We start from the raw sequence: 22,712 nt of genomic DNA on the forward strand, positions 1-22,712 counted from the left end.
TTTTCTAAGCACAGTTTGATAAATGAGGGCCCTCGTGTGTGTGCGCCCTGCTACCTCTCTGTGTTCTTGGACAAGAGAATTCATCTTCATTGTCGCAGTCCACCCACCTGTATTTGGATAAGAGTTGTGGCTGGGGAAGTAACCTGAGGTGGACTGGCGACCCATCCAGGGCAAGTCAAAGACATCTGGGGATAATAAAAAAACACATAACCATTGAATAAATACTCACCCCTTCAATGAAGCACGACAACAAACAACAAACCTCTAACTTCTAACTTGCCTATTTAGGAAACTTAGATGTTTGATATAAGAGCATAATAATAATCTATTTAATGTGCTCCTTGTGTACCTTTGCTCAAATAATCAGTATGCAAGCAGCTATTAATAATAATAAGAATGATTTTTTTTTTGCCCTTTATCTTGACCTCACCACTGTTTTTTGGGTCTCTCCCATTAGGGAACAGTGATTGTGGGAAATGAGATTCATGGTTTGAAGGTTAAACATCTTCATGTGGGCGGCGTGCTCGGCTCTGGAGAGGTTCAGAATGGCATAAAAGGCTGCATACAGGTGAGTCTGGATGGTTGGAATTTAATATTCATAGAAAGAACCTGGGAAAACTCCAGAGCCAGATATTTGGAGCTGTGAATCTTTGATGGGCAGATTCCTGTCAAATAATGATGGGACTGATTTCCTCTCTGTCCCTCTTTCTGTGCAGGGCATTCGCTTAGGAGTCCGGCCGGATGCCCCACCCCTGTCCCGCCCATCAAGGGCTGTCAAAGTGGAAACCGGCTGCAACGTGGGGAACCCATGCGTTTCTTCCCCTTGCCCTGCCCACAGCCACTGTTCGGACCAATGGGAGCGGCACAGCTGTGTCTGCGAGCCCGGTGAGTGGACACAGAGACCGCGTTCTTCTTGCGCATGTGGTTTAGTTTCAAGTGAGTCTCTGTTTTATTTGTGCATTATTATCTTGTCCTCAAATCATCAAAGATGTTCAGAAAGAGGACAAAGAGAGTCTGAGCAAGAAAAAAAAAATATAAAGCTACATTTAGTCATATGAAACTATTAGTTGATCAATAATAAATTAATACAAAATAATTATGATGAATGCTGAACTGTTTAAATAATCTGTGAGACAAAACCACTCATTTGTCCAGCAGCAGTTACTGATTTGAGGTCATTATCGAGACTTTCTGTTGTAACGATTGAAGATCCAGTCAACTGATATCAACCCCAATAGACTTCTTACCTCAGAAAAAAGATCTTCAGTCATAATTTCCATAATTGATAGGAGCCTCTTACTGGTAATGTCTGTAGTGTTCGGGACAGGGTTAGGCTTACAGTTATGACCAGGGACTCCATTTAGATGGTAGGGTAAGTCAACTGAGGTTGGTCACAATTGGGGTCAACCAGGAGAATCCTCCACTGAGTGAGTATGACTGAGGATCTTATGTCGAATGTAGCGTTTGGGTGCATTGATCAAGGATATCTTGACCATTATCAACTGGGACTGTGTGTGTGAACGTGTTTGTCCGTCTATATGTGGCCCTGCGACAGACTGGCATCCTGTCCAGGGTGTACCCCGCCTCACTGGGATAGGCTTGACCTCCTCCATGACCATAATTGGAGTAAGAGAGTGTAGAAAATAGATGGATGGATCGATTATTGACTGGGAGAATTCTCACACGATTACAACCGAGGATCCTACTTTGAAAGTACGGTTGAGATTTTAAAATGACGATGTTTTCAGCCGACATCAACTGGGCGAATCCTCAATAATGAGATTATGACCAAGAACCCATTGTCATTGTTGAAAACTACTACTGTGACCATACCTAGGGGTGGGGAAACTGAAGAAAGAGTCTGTTGGATTTAGATTATTTCAATCTGTACATTGCTTGCATATGATCAAAATTTGTCCAAAGAACATAATTTTCCGATGTTTCTCCAGTATAATCACACCATGAAATTTAATTGAACTCCATTAATCCATAACTTGTGTTCTAACCAGCTCTGAAACCGTTATTCATTGGCAGAGAAAAACAGAGAGGCACTTTAGTGAGGTCACACAATCACCAAATAATCCAACTATTTAATTGGAAATCACACCATTAATCCACATTTGTGACGACATATTTTATAATATAGTCACATCATTAACATCAACTCTGTCTGAATGCATATTTTACTTTAACAGATTTACACTTATTATCTGGATCTGCAGGTAGCTAGGACTGTCGAGTGTCATCAAGAATATATGATTAATTTTTGACAAAATTGGTAGAAATGCAGAAAAATAATTTCATTGAGGAATAAAACAGAGAAACGATCCAGAATCCACATCTGGATCCCAATCGTCTCCCTCTTCCTGTCAGCAACACGGATCATTTCCTCAGGTTTCATGGTGATCTCTGAAAAAAACAACCAAACAGGCAAAGTCACATGACCTCCGTCACGGAGGTAATAAAGTGGAACGAGAGCCCCAGGTTGGAAAAATTGCACCACTTTTTTGATTAAGTTTGATCACAAGTGTGAAGATAAATTGATCAAAATGATTCACACTCTGAACAATTTGATGAGGAAGGAAGAAGTGAAAGAGGAGCTGAACTGCATATATATAGAATAATAATGATGAATGATAACGCCACCTGTCTGCTTGGGCGGCTGCCGATGCTGGGATTACCAGCATTTTTACACTACTCCTCTATCTACCAAGCGCTGCCAAATGGCAGCACTGGGGTACTTTACATCTCATTAGGCCACATTTTGTTATGTACATGGGGGCCATTAGATCAGAATGTGCAAGTGCTGGAAAGCCAGCTCACAACACATACTCACTCTGTTGACTGAGAGACGCAGAGATGGCTAAGCTTTATAGCACAGAGCATATAAGATATTTTGGACATCCAGTGTGGGCAGCAAAGTACTGTGCATATGACAATAAAGCTTTGAATCTTGAATCTAAATTTCTTCTACTAAGTGTTGTGTTTTTTCTAACAAGTTCACAGAAAGGAGATGTGGCAGTGCCAGGTGCGTTCAGACAAACTAGGTCAAATGTCACCTGGTAACAATAGAAATATTAAGAATATAGAAATAACAAAACATTAGCATAATAACTATTGAAGTAATAGTGGTACAAATATCATTCCTAAAGCTATGGGTATGTCTTTATGGTCAAAGAATCTGATAAAGTTGAAAAGTTTATTTTATTCTTTATAACTAAACATCTGTTTTATCTTATGTACTTGGGTTCTGTCTTTAGAGTTACTTCTTACAAATGTAACTGAAACTATTTTTTATTTTTGCTGACACAAAGAGGACAAATGTGCAAGCTGAATAAGGTGCTACTGTGTATTAGCTCATGAAAGGGGGTCGTTGAGATGTAAATCCAGGGAGTGCAGCTGCCATTTGGCAGCACCTTGGGATTTAAAGGTATAACTGCCATTTGGCAGGTCCTTGGGAGTTCTAGTGTGGGTGAAATCGATATTTGGAAATGCATAATGAGGTTCCACTTACCTGAGACTGAGGAAAAGAAACTGACTGCAGGCTAACCTGCAAAATCTCCTTCATCAGGCGAATATTGTTATGTGTCGACACGGGTTGAGGAGCGGACCTGCGTCAGACAGAACCCAGCGCTAAAAATAACCAGAAAGCGGTTCCAACAACAGAAACAATTTATTTTTCACCTGTGCATAATAATGTGTACAAAACTAAAAGAACGTCCTTCTGGTGGAGTGACTGTTGGCACGCTCTTAAGCGCCCAAAAGGATAGAAGCCCGGCGTTCCTGCACCCACTACCACCAGACAAACACCCCCCAGGTGGACACGACAAACTGACTCTCTGTGAAGCAAAGAAGAGGTGAGGTAAGTCAGCAGTTACAACAATATCTTTCAAAAGACACACGCTATCAGCAACACATTCAGGTCTGTATTTTTTAACTTTATGCAAATGAGTAGCTTCTCACAACAAGTGGAGGATCACTTATCCTGCACGCCACAGTAGTGAGAAGCAAACTGCACAATTCTCATCACAATTCCAGTATACTGCGTAACAAAACACCAAGTTACTATCAACAATTAGTCGAACACTTAATCACCTTTAATGTGTGCTGACAGCAAGTGTCCTCACCCTTCCTTGCTTCACGGGCTCGATGTGTCAAACCCAGGCGCGGTCCTCGGCGTCTCACAAACGGACATCACAAGGTCGAGTTCCCGGCAGTTCTGCTTGAATCACACATGCCTTAAATGCAGAACGCCATCTAATTATCTGCTTCAGCTGAAAGTCTTTAAGGTTGCATGTGAGCACCAGTCACAGGTGCTACACATGATGTTGATGAGGGTGAAGGATTCTTCAGCCAGCACCTTCTCCACAGACAAATCAGTTCTCATGCCACCTGAAGAGCAAAGAAAAGAAAAGAACACCAAAACATCCAGCCACACCCCCCAACACACAACAAATATAAGGAGGCAGAATTAATGCAGAGGAGAAAAAAAAACCTCATTAGAAGAATAGAATGGGAAAAGAGGCAAAAAGAAGAAAACAGAGGGAAAACAAAAGATGAAAACATGGCAGATTTAAAAATGGAAAGGGTAATGAAGAGGCGGGTGACAGAAATAGTTTTAGATAAATGCTAAAAGTTTGAAGGAAAGTAGAGAAGGAGAGAAGAGAGGAAGCAAAGTGAAAGCCAAACAGCCTGAAAACACTTTGGGGAATAAATCCACACAGAAGCGGCAAACAACACACACACACACACACACACACACACACGCTCGCGCGCATGCACACATATACACACAGAAAAGCAGTAATAGACAGAGAGGAAGGAGCGATGCAGTTATATTTGATATCTATATTATTAATGCTCCTGTTCAGTTGTCATCACTGTGCACATATTGATTAAAGAGCTGCTGATCAGAGGTGATTGCAGAAGATCACTTATGTTTAAACTGAAGGAGAGAAGAAGAAAAAGCTATAGGGCCTTTCAAATTTCACAAAACTGGGAAAATTTAGTTCCTACTGAAATCCAAGCATTATAATGTAGTAATGTAGTAATGTGATGTGTTTTTTAACATGTTGCAAAATTACAGCTCATTTTAATGAAGAGAACATATTTTCTGGGGGGAATTACACAGTGAATATCTTTAAAAACCCAGTGGCACTATACCTTTAAGAGGCAAAAAATGCATGAAATAAAATATAATCAAATAAAAATAAATATAATACTAAATATAGATCAAAAGGGCTTTTCAATGTTAAAATCAAATATCTGCTAAATACACAGTACAGATGAGATGCAGCTCAAACTTTGTCTATTTATTGAGAGCACCAGTTTGCACCTCATTGTCACAAATGAGAGTGATTGAAGATATAATGCAAAATCTACATCAAATGGGCTTTTCAATGTTAAATTCAAATGTCCACAATCTGCATCAGATCCGGTGTCGCCGACCAAACATTCCACCCTGCCTTTCGTTGCACATGCATCATTTCCGAGCGTCAGCAGTGGTGCACTGATTATTACCTCGTTTCTGCGTCAAACTGCATTCCAGTCATCATCTATCTCAGTGACAGATATCTGAAGCTTTTGTACAACAATCATTTCCACATAAATTCAGCATTATTTCATCATAAAAGACAGGGTGTTATGTTTCGGACGCGGTCAGAGCACCGACCCAGCGTTTGAAAGGACCCAGCATAAAATAAGCAGAGCATGGTTCAAAAGGTAACAGAATTTAATAAACATAACAGTGGGTGAAGTGCTAAACAACTAAAAAGTCCGCGGTCTGGTGAGGTGGAAACACGGTGCGCTCTCAACAGCGCAAACGGTCCGGAGCCACAGCAGTTCGGACCCAGGGACCCCGCCGACACCCCCCAGGTGGCCGCGACAAACCAAGTCTGTGAAGAAAGAAAACATGGAGGTGAGTCCAACTCCATACAGAGAGACACAACTCAAAGGTGCACGCAATCAGCAAACACTTCCTGGCTTAAATCTATACATCAGCTTCTCACCCTGCAGGCACGGAACAACTCAGTTCAAATCTCCACTGCAGCAGAAGCTGATTAGACAAGTAGCATAACGTGACAGCTCAATAACACAAGGTGTGAGGGACACCAAATCCACTGTCATTACTTCATAAAAGTCACCAAAACCAAATTACCTCAGGAAGTGTGCTGAAGAGCGTGAGACCTCACCCAATCCTCCTTCACAGACTGTGGCATCAAACCTGGAGCGGTCTCTGCGTCCGTGATGGTGAGATTGTTCTCCTGATGTCGATCTCACACGTCTGCTCACAAGGTCGAGTCTCTGGCAATCACACACTGTGCATTCAAGGTTTAAATGCAGCAATCTCTGATCAAGACAAAATACACCACAGCTGTGAGTCCTGATGACCTGCACGTGAAAACAAGCCTCAGGTGTTCAGGGTGAGGTCCTGATGCTCAGCCACTCAGTCCTGAATGCATACCACCTGGTGGGAGAAACAGAAAACAAAAACCAAGCCAGCCAAACACCCCAGCCCACAACACAGGGGATCGATCAGAGCACCACAGCAGCACGTCTGACTCTGACATTTCAGAGTGGCAGTAGCGATTCACTGATTATCACCTTGTTTCTGCTTTAAACTGACTTTAGAATTGTTTAAAAGGTTTTACCTTGTCATCTGATGGTTAATAATCACATTATTCCCTTTGATCGCGTTGGGTGTAGAGAGTCGGACTCAGACAGTCAGTCTCAGATGCATGCACAGTGAAGACACTGTGAAGGCAGGGTGGACCAGTTTTTAGAGGGGACCGTTCAGTCGGTGATACGGGATCAAACTTTGTCAGGTGATAGTGAGTGTCAATTTGCACCTCACTTTCAAACATGAGAGTGATTGGGGCACGTTTGATTAAGATATAATGTAAAATATACATTAAATGGTGTTTTCAGTGTTAAATTTAAATGCCTCAAAATCTGTAATCTGCATCAAACTTTGTTAGTGAATAAAGGACACTATTCTTATTCTAAATATGAAAGAAATTCAATCTTTTTGACAGTTATGAATTTTTGAAAATTTGTTCAATGTTAAAGATAGGGATATTTCCATTTTTCTAAGATTTTTGCTGACTTTGACCTATGACCTTGAAAATTAAATCAGTTCTCGCCTATCAGGATATGAATCCTCTGTAAAAATTGCATAATGATATATGAAAATTGTGTGTTACAGGCTGTTCACACAAAAACAAAAAAAACAAAACAAAACAAAGAAACGGGTGTTTGATTGATAAAAGCCATTATTGATGGTCTGTTCAAAAAGCTGCATTACATATGCTGAGACTGTTTTGATTATAAAGATGACTTTGAAAGCTGAATTTATTAGAGTACCAGACTGTACGAAACCCAAAGCTTCCCAGAAAAGACAGGAAAATGTTTAAAACATAGCAGTTTAAGTTATGCACTTGTCAGACAACATTTGCAGCCAGTCTGCTCTGTGCAAGCCTGATCCTGTCAAATCTCAGATGCTAAGCAGGGTAGGTCCTGGTTAGTACTTGGATGGGAGCCAGTCCAGGGGCTGTGCTCGTTTCTCTAGATTAAAGTGGGTTGCGTCAGGAAGGACATCGGCGTAAATCTTTGGCCAAATCCCAGTGAGGATCTGTGTTGGTGCCGCTATAGCAACCCTGAAGCAAAAACAGGTGCAACTGTAAGACAGACATACTGTATATATTTGACTTGAAGCAGGTACTGTAGTTCAGTGGGATACTGAAGGCTAGCAATGTTTAGACCTGGGTTTGATTCCCAGTTATGCTGCCCGTCTGTGCCCTTGGACAAACACATTCACTGTGTTTCCTCAACCTGTGAAACAACAGGGCCACATCAACCACTGTGGACATGATGTCATTGTAGAAAAATGTCTGTAATCTGTGTCCAATTTATTACACATTTTATATGTGTAATCAGATTAGGGTTGGGTATCGAGAACCGGTTCTCTTAGGGTATTGTTAAGAAATGATTCAATCCACCGACATCAATAGCTTTTTTGCTTAACGATTACGATTATCGGTCCTTCAGAGCGGCCATTGTTTTTAGGAGTGTTTGGTGGGAAAATTATCATCTCATGTTGATTACAGAAACCCTGCAGGGTCTGTAATCAACCGTTTCTGCAGCGTGACTCTTCCTTGAAGCTTGAAGCAATGAAGCATTGATTCAACCCGCGAATTTGTTGGTTTTATTTCGCTTTATCTTAATTTTTCCCCGCTAAAACCCCAAAGAGCACATGTATGTGAGTAATATTTACCTTTTTATGTTAAACTGACCTGTTATGGTCTTCTGAAACAGTTGATATATGTATTTTATAACTTAAAAACGGGTCCAATGCTAACGCATTAGCATGTCTGTGGCATTTTCAATGTTAAAGTTAGCATTAAGCTGTTCGCATCTCAGCACGTTTGTGTACATTTGTTTTCTGTATAATAATTAATGGCTCAGTGTTTGTTGTCGTAGAAGAGTTGAATGTATTACAAATTGTAATATTTTTTAAATTTGTTTTTGTTTAAATATTAATAATAATAATAATAATAGCAACAACAATAATAGTAATAATAGCTAATACTGCTACAATACAATTTTAGAGAAAGAGACAAAAAGAACCTGATTAAAAAAACACAACAGAAAATATAAAACCAAATAACAATGAGCATAAATATAGAAATAAATAAGTGTTTCCTGTGAACACCTAGTGACTCTCACACCTCCATTTCATCCCTGTTTTATTTAAGTTTAATGACAGTTTGTTTCGGTCAAACCATATTTTCAATGTGTTAATTTCTTTAGTTATTTCCTCCAGAACTATCTGCCAAACTAGAAAACTGCTGCATCCTAGTAAGAGCAGAATACTACTGGAATGAATTTGAATAAGGAAAGTTGTTTTTTTTTCTCTCACTAAAATAGATGCTGCACTCACTGCAGTTTATTGTCTGGAATAGTCCCAGATTGCATTTCAGAGCTTCTAGAATTCAAACATTTTCATACAGGTGGTGTTGGGGGGTATTTTTGGGTTTCAGCTTTTTTTTTGTCGAGTCAAGTTAGAACGATAGAATCCAGTCGGAATTAATAACTTCAAAGCAAAACGCTGTTTAAATCAAATGACACCTCTTTCCAAATGTTGTAATACAAACTGCAATCAATCAAATGTTTTTTTCCTCCCAAAATGAGGCATCCTGCTCTGACGTGCAGCAGCAGACTGAGCTCAGCTCAGAGGTACGGAGAGACATTCATGCCAAAATGTCTGAAAGGAAATGATTTTGACAAAAACTACAGATTTATTTATTTTTATTTATGTCCAGAGATCAAGGAGCCAGTGACCAATTTCATATTTATTTACTTTAAGACTCAATAAAAGTTTGTTGACATAGGAAACCTGTAAAGCGATAAGGGTATCGATAAAGAATCGGACTGATAAGCAGAATCGATCATGGCATCGATATCGATAAAATCTTATCAATACCCATCAAATCAGACACTTGTCTTCCTCAGCTTATTAATGTTTGGGCCACATAAGATCGCACTCCTTCTGTTCAGATGAACTTTTCTGGATTATGAGTGTGACTAATACATGAATGCTTCACTTATTTTATTGTATTTTATTTTATTTTCTGATATGTTTTCTTCTGCGTTCAACTTCCCAACTGATGTGATTGCCGTTCCGGTGAGCGTTTGTTGGAATGTGAAAGCAGTCGATAGCTGCAGCTGCAGCGTCCACAGTGTCTAAATTAGAAATGAAAGAAGAGTCGCTAATGAAAGAAAAGTTTGCAGATGAGAGAATGTGAGATTAAAGCTGCGGTGAAGGTGGTGAAGGAGAAATTAATGAGTGTTTGTTTTGAGCGGAGGATGTGAACGCAAGAGCACCTCGGGCCTGACAGCGCGGCGGGGCATCAGAGACGCAGCGCTACCCCCCCCCCCCCCCCCCGCAGCATCCTGCACACACCCTCAAGCTAATGCTAACACCTTAGCTCATTAATATGGAGCACACACACTGACTCTTTCACACCCTGAGAGAAACACACAGCACAGGCCTATTTACAATAAACTCACACACACACATTATTAGCACATGATTATGTTTCGTCAGCACAAAGAACATTAAATATAGAAACTGTTGCACACTGAACGCTGCTCAGAGACAAATCAAAGTTTCATAAAAGCAGTGAAGCTTTGAATAATTCTCTTTCATCTGAGTGAGTTTGTTGTGGACTGATGTTGAAACTAACTTCATGAGTCTCGTGAAACCAGCAGCGTCTACAGTGCTGCTGCCACATCACGTCTCGCTCCACCTTCAAGAAAATTCCACATTTTCACACTTCACTTGGTCAAGAGTTGCTGGTTTTTAGTGGGAGCGTCTCAGAATCAAAATTTCAACCCATTTCTCTTTCTGTGACAGAAATGTAGCCAAGCCCAATGATGTCATAAAGGCACCAGCATGCTTCAAAAAAAATTCAATACTCAGCCCAAAATTATGCATTTTGACAGCACATGAAGTACACAGGGTTGTTTTTCTTTTCTTTTCTTGTTTGAAATGCTATTTAAGCCACTGTGCATTTGAGGAACTAAAGTTTCCACTGCAGGAATTAGATCCTGAATAAACTGATAAACAAGATCTTTCAAACTTTGTGGGATTATTGGGCACCGCAGTCTCGTTTGAGGGCGGGCGCTAAAGGGGTAAAATATGACGCATAACGTAATTTCTCTACTTTCGGGGACAGAAACACGGCATTTTCAATGGATTTTTGGGCAAATTGCAAATTGCACATATGAAGGAAATGCTCTGCTCAAGCCGGCAGAGAGACATCTGCTGCGCTGTCCTCTGGCTCTGCACATTTGTGTGTTTCTGCTGATGTGTACTGCAGTGTGCTTCTGAGTGTGGCCGCGTTCACTCGGCAGTTGCTGCCAGTTGCTACAGGTTGTGAAAATGTGAATTTAATGTGATAAATTACAGCTCTGTTGATTTATGTCTGCTCCAGTTCCCCAAACACGACGGAAACCATCACAGAAAACATGTTCAGGGTTTGGGAACCGGAACGCTCACTTATTCACAAATGACTTATTTCTCAGTGTTTGTGTTTATGGAGATGTTAAGTGTTACTGAAAGCGTTATTTGACAAATACACTTTTCCTCAGACGGTATTTTATCTTCTGTGGTGGTTTGGTTGTGGTGTGCCTTTCTGTTAAGTTCTGTTCTTCTACAAAAGCAGAAATTCAAAGTGCATTTCTACGCAGTGCTGAGTCAGCACGTGGTGTGACAGATGGCGCCTCATGCAAGAATATCTTTTATTGATGAGATTTGATTTCAAACGGTTGTAAAAGCAATGAATGAAGATGTTTTCCATGCTGGGTTTGTAGAGTTTGGGGTGTGTGATTGTTTTCTCGGCGGTGGCGGCGGTGGCGTACGTCATTGGAGCTAAGTCTGGTTTTATGGATGGTTTATAGTGGTAATAAGATCTGCCATTACCATCCCACAAAACTTAGGTCATGCAGGTAAAATTGGCTTCCTGATCTGACGAGCTCAAGATACCTTTAGACTTTTTATAAGTTGACACTTGCGTCATGAAAATCAAGTCGAAGTCAACTAACCTCAATGATGTCATTAATAAAAACCATGTCAGAAGAGCGACTTATAATCTGGATCCACAAAAATTAGTAACTGTGCTGACATCAGGTAGCTCAGATTCGTTTTTTTACAAAAAGAATTCGAAACAGCAACAGGTTGTAGCTTGGCAGCAACACTAGCACATACACACAACTAATGTCTCAGTGCAAAAGAAGAAGGTTGGAACACTGCTATGAGAGAAAATTATACTGACGTAAGAGCCAGCCTGACGTGCTAAACTTACCTTTTTCAAAAGAAACACAAGATATTCTGAAGCTCATACAGTTCTACCAGAAGGACTCAGGAGGTGAGTAAAAGTTGATCATTTTAATGCAACAAGATGATGCACAGAAGGTTATACTCTGATATTTTAAATATGGCAGATAGTAGATTTGAGATGATCATGAATCCTGCTGATGGAAATGGCAGGGGATGGAGGATGGGGACCAACTGATGGTGATGGGGTGGAGGAGGGGACGTCTTGTCAGTGATTTGTAATCAGTGAAAGGTGATTACAGATCACTGACAAGATGCCTGTGATCTGTAAGATGATTTCCTTTGTATGTGGGTTTGTGTGATCATTGATGTTTTAAGGAATGTGCTTTGCTCCTGTTGGTTGAGAACTGATGACTAATAGGAAACAGTTGCTTCTTTTAGAGATTAAAGCTGATGTTACTTAACTGGTTCTGAGTGACTACTTAATGATTACAATGCTTTAGTAGAATTCACACTCTGCTTCATTTCCTGTAGCTGTAGTCATCCTTTTCCAAATCAATCATCAGTCATTTGTTACGCCCGTCATCAGGACTTATACAAGTCCATGGTCCAACACGTGCTGTTGTTAGTCCTGTGGACCTAATACCATCAAGACTGGCATGCCGTGTGGGGTTTGATTTTCTGTAGGGATGCACCGATGCGATACCAGTATCGGGTATTGGCCCGATCCCGTTTTCATTTTCTTGTACTTGTCATCATAAAATGTCTCCGATACTCTGACCTGATGCCCCTTTACAGCAGCGTGATGTCAACCTCTCAATGTCTGATTTTCACGCACATGCTCCGAAATTTCTGGACTATAACTGCTACTTTTTTCATACGTTTTGAACACTGCAGCTTTAACAATGATCCAGCTAATTTATTGATTATTACAGGCTTTCATGTAATTTACTCATAAGTCAAATACATCCATCAATGCTGTGCATTAATTGGCAGAAAGCCGCTGTCCATCATGTGGAGTAAATTCACACATAGTAAATAAAAAGTCTTACCTGTTTGTTACAGTGGAATTCATCATCATACAAGTTTAAGAAAAATAATCCACACAAAGCCTCCTGAGTTTGGAAAACATCTGAAAATACTTTTGTTCCTCGTGTGGCTGAAAACAAAGTTGTTCCGTGACTTCGGCACTTTGCGCAACATTTCCTCCATCAGAGCTCTGATCAGGGTTTCAGCGGCAGAGATTGTCCATCAGGTTGGTGAGTTTCAGCTCTTGTTGTTGTTGTTCTGGCCAATGGCAGACCAGCTCGGTCCGTAACAGGTGTGTAATCCGTTTGCAGAATGTCCATTGAGTGGCGTTCAGAACCCCCGCTCACCTCCACGAGCCACAATTTGGGCAAGAAATTGAGTCACTGCGCCTCGTTAATGGCTGATTTACCACAGGCAACGGGCAAGTCTGTCTGCATGCGAGGGAAATTATCCCATGATCCACAAAGAAAACTAAAATAATGTTAAAATTACTCTGTTTTGCCTCAGCGTGTGGTGGAGATGCCGCACAGCAGTGTGTGTGTGCACACGCATGCCAAGCTCATCAATATTACATGTTCTACCTTTGGGGGAAAGGGAAAAAAAATGTTCATAGTTTGTATTTGTGTATGTTACCGGTGCTGATAACACAGAGAAGCTTCTTTTCATTAAAATGAATCTGTCCCTCACATTTTGAAAAAAAGTCTTTTAGTCCTCACAGACATAAATAGTTAGTGATGGACAGTTTCAGTTCTGTTGCTGGTGTTGTTTATTTTACAGGTTACATTTAAGTGAGATGTCTGGCAGTGTCATGTTTACGAAGAAGCACACAGTTAACATTAAAGGACAATTTGTTGTAGTCAAAAAGTGATGTAACATGATTTAAATGAAATGTTTGAAAATAAAAACAAAGCTAATGATACTGGTAGCAGTTACAGTCAAAAAGTAAGGAACAACTGATAAATAAAACATGATTTCAAAGTCATCATAACGCTGTAATGGTATCATTAAGTATTTCTATCGGTACTCAGTATCGACAAGTACCAAAATGTATGTACTCATACTTGTAGTGGTATCGATGCATCCCTAATTTTCTGAAAACTGTTCATAGAATTTTTGTGAAATTTGGTGCAAAACCATCTTTGGGGACTATATGCTCATAGTAAGTTGGACTTTCAGACTGCTTATAGTTAGGGCTGGATCAGGTGACCCTGAACCATCCCTTAGTTATGCTGCTATAGACTTAGACTGCTGGGGGGTTCCCATGATGCACTGTTTCTTTCTCTTTTTGCTCTGTATGCACCACTCTGCATTTAATCATTAGTGATCGATCTCTGCTCCCCTCCACAGCATGTCTTTTTCCTGGTTCTCTCCCTCAGCCCCAACCAGTCCCAGCAGAAGACTGCCCCTCCCTGAGCCTGGTTCTGCTGGAGGTTTCTTCCTGTCAAAAGGGAGTTTTTCCACATCCTAGTCATCATACACCCTTTCTGGTCATCCCGTGTGATGTTGCCTTAATTAATTGTCTCCATCATAGTCTATACTGTCAGCATTGCTGCCAACAGTTTGTGCCAACTGCCACACTGAATACCATGAGGTGCGTAAGAACAGGAAGTGGAAGGTGGTTTTCAGTCAGCCCTAGTACTACTATTGATCATCCATTTCGGAGTGCCAGAGGACAAGTTGGGACAAGCCCAGCTCTCCACAATTTCTCTTATACTCACTCGACTGGTAAGCACTGAAAGCCGAGATAGGCATGTACCAACTTGTCCTCTGGCACTCCGAAATGGAGGTGTTCCTTTGTCTCGCTTCATCAGCGAATTGGTCGTGACGCGCGAAGCCTCCGCGCGGCTTTCAATGACAAAATCTCTTGTTAAAAGTGAAATCTGACGGAAAATGGCTGATGTCCAGCTCTTGTGATAACCAGAGAAATTGCACACGACGGTCCCGGCTCCACACAGTGATCCGTTTAGAAATGATGTGGTGTTTTCTGCCTCTCGATGGCGGCTCGGAGCGCAGCGAGCCGTGCGCCATTGTGGGCCGTCCTTAAAGCTGTAGTAACACTCCTTATTCTCTGTGAAGCCCGTAAAATTTTCACCGAAAGCCAGATACATTTTCAAATGGTTTCCAGCTGCCTGTCTCTAACAGTTTCTGAAAACATTCCGATGGAAAAAAAGCCCAAATCATTCCGCCATTTCCTCGTAATGAAACAACGACGAGAGGGGTGGACCAGTGCTCACTCAAAGCCTGCCCACAGGTGAATGACGCAACCGACAGGCGTGTGTGTATATATATATATATATATATATATATATATATATATATATATATATATATATATATATATATATATTGCAACACTTTTGGTTTTGCTCCCATTTTGTATGAGATGAACTCAAAGATCTAAAACTTTTTCCACATACACAATATCACCATTTCCCTCAAATATTGTTCACAAACCAGTCTAAATCTGTGATAGTGAGCACTTCTCCTTTGCTGAGATAATCCATCCCACCTCACAGGTGTGCCATACCAAGATGCTGATTAGACACCATGATTAGTGCACAGGTGTGCCTTAGACTGTCCACAATAAAAGGCCACTCTGAAAGGTGCAGTTTTATCACACAGCACAATGCCACAGATGTCGCAAGATTTGAGGGAGCGTGCAATTGGCATGCTGACAGCAGGAATGTCAACCAGAGCTGTTGATCGTGTATTGAATGTTCATTTCTCTACCATAAGCCGTCTCCAAAGGCGTTTCAGAGAATTTGGCAGGACATCCAACCAGCCTCACAACCGCAGACCACGTGTAACCACACCAGCGCAGGACCTCCACATCCAGCATGTTCACCTCCAAGATCGTCTGAGACCAGCCACTAGGACAGCTGCTGAAACAATCGGTTTGCATAACCAAAGAATTTCTGCACAAACTGTCAGAAACTGTCTCAGGGAAGCTCATCTGCATGCTCGTCGTCCTCATCGGGGTCTCGACCTGACTCCAGTTCATCGTCGTAACCGACTTGAGTGGGCAAATGCTCACATTCACTGGCGTTTGGCACGTTGGAGAGGTGTTCTCTTCACGGATGAATCCCGGTTCATACTGTCCAGGGCAGATGGCAGACAGCGTGTGTGGCGTCGTGTGGGTGAGCGGTTTTCTGATGTCAATGTTGTGGATCGAGTGGCCCATGGTGGCGGTGGGGTTATGGTATGGGCAGGCGTCTGTTATGGACGAAGAACACAGGTGCATTTTATTGATGGCATTTTGAATGCACAGAGATACCGTGACGAGATCCTGAGGCCCATTGTTGTGCCATACATCCAAGAACATCACCTCATGTTGCAGCAGGATAATGCACGGCCCCATGTTGCAAGGATCTGTACACAATTCTTGGAAGCTGAAAATGTCCCAGTTCTTGCATGGCCGGCATACAAACCGGACATGTCACCCATTGAGCATGTTTGGGATGCTCTGGACCGGCGTATACGACAGCGTGTACCAGTTCCTGCCAATATCCAGCAACTTCGCACAGCCATTGAAGAGGAGTGGACCAACATTCCACAGGCCACAATTGACAACCTGATCAACTCTATGCGAAGGAGATGTGTTGCACTGCATGAGGCAAATGGTGGTCACACCAGATACTGACTGGTATCCCCCCCAATAAAACAAAACTGCACCTTTCAGAGTGGCCTTTTATTGTGGACAGTCTAAGGCACACCTGTGCACTAATCATGGTGTCTAATCAGCATCTTGATATGGCACACCTGTGAGGTGGGATGGATTATCTCAGCAAAGGAGAAGTGCTCACTATCACAGATTTAGACTGGTTTGTGAACAATATTTGAGGGAAATGGTGATATTGTGTATGTGGAAAAAGTTTTAGATCTTTGAGTTCATCTCAGACAAAATGGGAGCAAAACCAAAAGTGTTGCATTTATATTTTTGTTAAGTGTATATGTATATCAACTATTTGATTAGCACAGCTCAAACTGCAGCAGGAGAGATTTTTATCTCACCATTTTTTTTTCAATTTTAAACAGAAATTTATTGATTTTCTTTCTCAACAGGGGGTTACCCCCCCCCCCCCCCCACACACACACACACACACTCTGTATAATTGTAATTTGTTTCAATACAAGATGTATTTCTCATGGAAAGAGACTACATAGGAACTATTTAAGCTTGTATCAAAGATTCTATTGATTTGGCAGGTGATTTAACAGTTTAGCAACCAAAAAAAAAGACATGGCCACATACTAAAATGCGTTGTGGATGGTGCCATTGGTGGTAACAAACTTCAATGATTGCCATGTTTTACTCCCTAAGCATTACATTTATCATACAACAATACCAAAATATCACAGAATTTACTTGCTTAAATGATATCAGCATTAAATTATTGCCATACCTGTATTTATCTTGTGGAATTTGGAAATAAATGATGAGAAACTGACAAGGTAGAAAATTTGTTGAACGATGCTATGAGATTTGGCGCGGGAAGCAGGCAGGAAATTGTCTACATCGAAATTGTGAACATCGAGACATTGTTGCGCATTTACTACCTTCACAAGAGCGTACGGTGAAAAGTGATTCCACGTGGAGAGTCATTGTCACCCCTCGCTCACACTGCCTCCGGTGTTACCATTGCGGGGTACGGATGTGGGCCCCACAGAGAATCCAAGTCATTAAAAAGACACAAACCTCTCTCGGTGCCCACGGAGTTCTGCGGCTGCGGTTACGGAGACCCTGAGGTGCTGCAGATTTTTCCACAAGAAGCCTACCCTTGCGGGCTGCCAGACCGCTCCTCATAAAAACAGAAGTGTTTCCATGCCCGCTCGTGTAGAAATGTTCGAGCAGTCTCTGGACCTGTTGCCGGAGTTGGCCACAGCTCCGCACAGCAGACATGGGGCGGTGTGAGTGGCCGCGCTTACTGAGCCCGCAGACTCGGTAAGCGCATCGGAGGCAGTGAGAGCGAAGCCTCATTTTTCGACCAATAAGAATGCGCGTTGAACTGTTGTCCGTATACCAAAATGACGGCCTCCTTCTCCGGTAAACAAACCACTTCATGATGATCGGTTTCAAAGGAACTATTAGTTTAAATATTAGTTTGTCTATTTGAAGAAATAAAAATAATTTACAAAAAGATGGAAAACCATCCAAAGATGGTGAATAAGCATCCATATAGAGTTAGCACTGCCAACATGAAGACATCCAGCTTCAAAATGACTCTTCAGGGTCAGAAGACCTATGAGTGGCAACACAGAGGCTTTGTCCAGTATATACACAGTCTACGTTGTCTTCAAGCAAATCAGTGGTTCAAGATGAATGAATGAATCCCACTGAAGGAACGTGCTCTTTGAATGCTGGTCTGGTTAAATGAATGTATTTGACAGCCACAGTCTTTCCACTCAGTTTTCAAATATCCCTTTTTCATTGTGGTAATCCTTCAGTGGCGAAGAAGACAGTCTTTTGATCGATTCCCGGACTGGTAGATGTGGAGATGACTGAATAGGCCCAGTTGATCTCGAGATGCCTGTGTGTGGGTTTGTTTAATGTGGGAATGTTGTTGCATGCCGACTACCACACGGTCCTTGACAGATCCTTGACCTGATCAAATGACTAGGAAATCCCAGACAATCGGGGTCCGTTGGGTTTGAAGCATCACCTCGTCCGCCTGATCCACCGTTGAGGACTTCTTGTTTCACCAGAGATTCATTACCTGTCTCGTGTTCAGGGACCCTGTCAGGCCTTCATGGCTACTGTGGTGGCCACAGGGCACACAGGGACCCCAACAGGCAGTCCTCTACCTGATCCCCTCCCCAGGTGTCACAGCGCAGACGAGTGGTTGGATTTTGCCACCCTCTCTTCTCTCTCTTTTTGATACACGTCAGATGAATGAGCGTTTCATTTCATTCACCTCGCAGCTGATGCACCAATCATCCTGGTGCTTTTGTTGTGCAGCAGTCAGGCTGGTGTTGTGTCACAGTAAAGTGTTTGAACCCAGATGAGAAGCTGTGAGTCTCGCTGGATGTGTGCGGTTTTTTTTTTTGTTCTTACCACAAACAAAAAGCAACCCCCCCCCCCCCGCACACACACACACACACACCACCACCAACACCACCACACATACGGCGGTCTTTGTTGTCACGGCACCGGCGCTCGCTTTGTTTCCACCGTGTTGCTCTTACAAGGCCGGTGTCATTGTGAGTGTCTGAAAAGAGCCAAGGCCATTTTTGCCGCCCTGCAGCCGTTGCCATGGTGAGAGTGTGAAGATCTGTGGGCCTTATAGGAGACAAGTGTGTTTGTAAGAGATGTTATTCTTGAAATGCATTCAACAAAAATCATGCAGCAGTTTGTTTTTTGCAAAAACAAAAGTTAAGTCTATTTGATAAATTTGCCTAATTTAAAAAAGTTAGTTTTGTTAAAGGACAAGTTTATTTTTTACAACCTCAGTTATGTTAAAGGACAGACATGACTACGGGTACGAGAAATGCTGAGCAGCTACGACAGAACGCAGTAGTATTTGCAATGTTTGAACGATGCATTGAAATACTGCTAAGACTTGCCTGGTATTAACATGTGGCAGTTACCCATATCATATTTCTGTCTTTACTGTCTGTGGCTGCAACGCAGAAGATCTCACTGGTTTTCTGTAAAAATTCAAAATGGTGATTCAAGTTCCATTAAGAGATAAACATTACATTATTTGAGATTTTTTTGAAAGTAGTAATATTGCAATACCACATGGCAGTATTGGTTTCTGTCATAGCCAATCAGAATGTCAGAGTGTGACTATGTGGAAATGTCTCACACGTAGTTGAGCAAGTAGCTGAGTGGATAAGGAGCAGGCCGACCAATATGTAGACTTGGGTTCAAATCCTGCTCATGCAAACTGTCCTTGGAGGAGACACCTAGGGCCTGATTTGCTAAAGGTTTGCATGTACAGTATAAAAACGTGCACAGACGCCACAGTTACTAACAGCATGCAACAAGGATTTGTCCAAAAACTGTGGGTGGAAGCTTGCAAATCGGTGAGGTTTGCACACGCAAGAGGTAAAAAAAAGGTTAAAAAAAACATAAAAATTTAGTGGGTGCTGGTGGCATCTGTATTTTGCCACTTTGAAAACTTGGTGTTAGCTGATTGTGTTTGACAAACCGTCGTTCCAGCACAGAGGCCACACTGAATTAAAAAAAAAAAAAAATTCATTGGAAACGTTGTTTATTATTTACCTTTATTTCATGCTTGCTTCTTTAAGAATAAATCTGACAATGTTGAACAGGTAGACCACAAACACACGCACATATCAGAGTCTGTGTGGGACATCAGGGTTGTGCACAGACACTGTGCACGATGACGTTCTCCTGAGCAGAAGACAGCAGAAGGGTTCACAGCAAGAAACAATTTAACAAAAGGTCACGTCTGGATTAGAGTTAAGAGTTTTCACCCCCCCCCCCCCCCCCCCAACCACCTAATAAATACGTTAATAAATAAATCAAGGATTGAAATGGCACTGACTAACAGGCTCTTGAATTTGTAGTTATGACATAAAACACTGAAGCATGACTGCAGCCCTTCTGTCCAGTCAGAACTGTGTGGCTTTAATCTACTGCACATGGTTTTGTTCACTTACAAATATTGATTTGGAAACAAACCAAACCCAGAGAAAAGTGCACTGATGGAACCACGTGAACAAACTGCAGGAGCTTCTATGGTGAGATAAAAATCTCTCCTGCTGCAGTTTGAGCTGCACTACTCAAAAAGTTGATCAGGTTGAATACGACACGGGGCTCATTTTTGAAATGAAACCGCTCGGCACTACAGGAGCTGCTTTCAGTACGACCAATCAGATTAAAGGCATTCATATCAATCAATTTTATTTATATAGCGCCAAATCACAACAAACAGTTGCCCCAAGGCGCTTTATATTGTAAGGCAAGGCCATACAATAATTACGTAAAAACCCCAACGGTCAAAACGACCCCCTGTGAGCAAGCACTTGGCGACAGTGGGAAGGAAAAACTCCCTTTTAACAGGAAGAAACCTCCAGCAGAACCAGGCTCAGGGAGGGGCAGTCTTCTGCTGGGACTGGTTGGGGATGAGGGAGAGAACCAGGAAAAAGACATGCTGTGGAGGGGAGCAGAGATCAATCACTAATGATTAAATGCAGAGTGGTGCATACAGAGCAAAAGGAGAAAGAAACACTCAGTGCATCATGGGAACCCCGCAGCAGTCTAAGTCTATAGCAGCATAACTAAGGGATGGTTCAGGGTCACCTGATCCAGCCCTAACTATAAGCTTTAGCAAAAAGGAAAGTTTTAAGCCCAATCTTAAAAGTAGAGAGGGTGTCTATCTCCCTGATCTGAATTGGGAGCTGGTTCCACAGGAGAGGAGCCTGAAAGCTGAAGGCTCTGCCTCCCATTCTACTCTTACAAACCCTAGGAACTACAAGTAAGCCTGCAGTCTGAGAGCAAAGCGCTCTATTGGGGTGATATGGTACTATGAGGTCCCTAAGATAAGATGGGACCTGATTATTCAAAACCTTATAAGTAAGAAGAAGAATTTTAAATACTATTCTAGAATTAACAGGAAGCCAATGAAGAGAGGCCAATATGGGTGAGATATGCTCTCTCCTTCTAGTCCCCGTCAGTACTCTAGCTGCAGCATTTTGAATTAACTGAAGGCTTTTCAGGAAACTTTTAGGACAACCTGATAATAATGAATTACAGTAGTCCAGCCTAGAGGAAATAAATGCATGAATTAGTTTTTCAGCATCACTCTGAGACAAGACCTTTCTAATTTTAGAGATATTGCGTAAATGCAAAAAAGCAGTCCTACATATTTGTTTAATATGCGCATTGAATGACATATCCTGATCAAAAATGACTCCAAGATTTCTCACAGTATTACTAGAGGTCAGGGTAGTGCCATCCAGAGTAAGGATCTGGTTAGACACCATGTTTCTAAGATTTGTGGGGCCAAGTACAATAACTTCAGTTTTATCTGAGTTTAAAAGCAGGAAATTAGAGGTCATCCATGTCTTTATGTCTGTAAGACAATCCTGCAGTTTAGCTAATTGGTGTGTGTCCTCTGGCTTCATGGATAGATAAAGCTGGGTATCATCTGCGTAACAATGAACATTTAAGCAATGCTGTCTAATAATACTGCCTAAGGGAAGCATGTATAAAGTGAATAAAATTGGTCCTAGCACAGAACCTTGTGGAACTCCATAATTAACCTTAGTCTGTGAAGAAGATTCCCCATTTACATGAACAAATTGTAATCTATTAGATAAATATGATTCAAACCACCGCAGCGCAGTGCCTTTAATACCTATGGCATGCTCTAATCTCTGTAATAAAATTTTATGGTCAGCAGTATCAAAACCAGCACTGAGGTCTAACAGAACAAGCACAGAGATGAGTCCACTGTCTGAGGCCATAAGAAGATCATTTGTAACTTTCACTAATGCTGTTTCTGTACTATGATGAATTCTAAAACCTGACTGAAACTCTTCAAATAGACCATTCCTCTGCAGATGTTCAGTTAGCTGTTTTACAACTACCCTTTCAAGAATTTTTGAGAGAAAAGGAAGGTTGGAGATTGGCCTATAATTAGCTAAGATAGCTGGGTCAAGTGATGGCTTTTTAAGTAATGGTTTAATTACTGCCACCTTAAAAGCCTGTGGTACATAGCCAACTAATAAAGATAGATTGATCATATTTAAGATTGAAGCATTAAATAATGGTAGGGCTTCCTTGAGCAGCCTGGTAGGAATGGGGTCTAATGGACATGTTGATGGTTTGAGTAATTTTTTCTCTAATAGTTAAAATTTTATTAGCAAAGAAAGTCAT

At 41.6% G+C, this 22,712-nt stretch overlaps 1 protein-coding gene across 1 annotated transcript in view; it reads left to right on the forward strand.

The window, feature by feature from the left end:
* celsr3 (cadherin, EGF LAG seven-pass G-type receptor 3) overlaps window positions 1-22,712 on the forward strand; it is a 258,686-nt gene that overhangs the window by 195,055 nt on the left and 40,919 nt on the right. Inside the window, exons 12-13 of the mRNA XM_034171441.1 lie at window positions 458-568; window positions 717-885. Coding sequence (XP_034027332.1) covers window positions 458-568; window positions 717-885 — 280 coding nt within the window. The remainder of the gene's footprint in view (window positions 1-457; window positions 569-716; window positions 886-22,712) is intronic.

This window comes from Thalassophryne amazonica, chromosome 6 (genome assembly GCF_902500255.1).
Source record: "Thalassophryne amazonica chromosome 6, fThaAma1.1, whole genome shotgun sequence".
NCBI classification, from domain to species: domain Eukaryota; kingdom Metazoa; phylum Chordata; class Actinopteri; order Batrachoidiformes; family Batrachoididae; genus Thalassophryne; species Thalassophryne amazonica.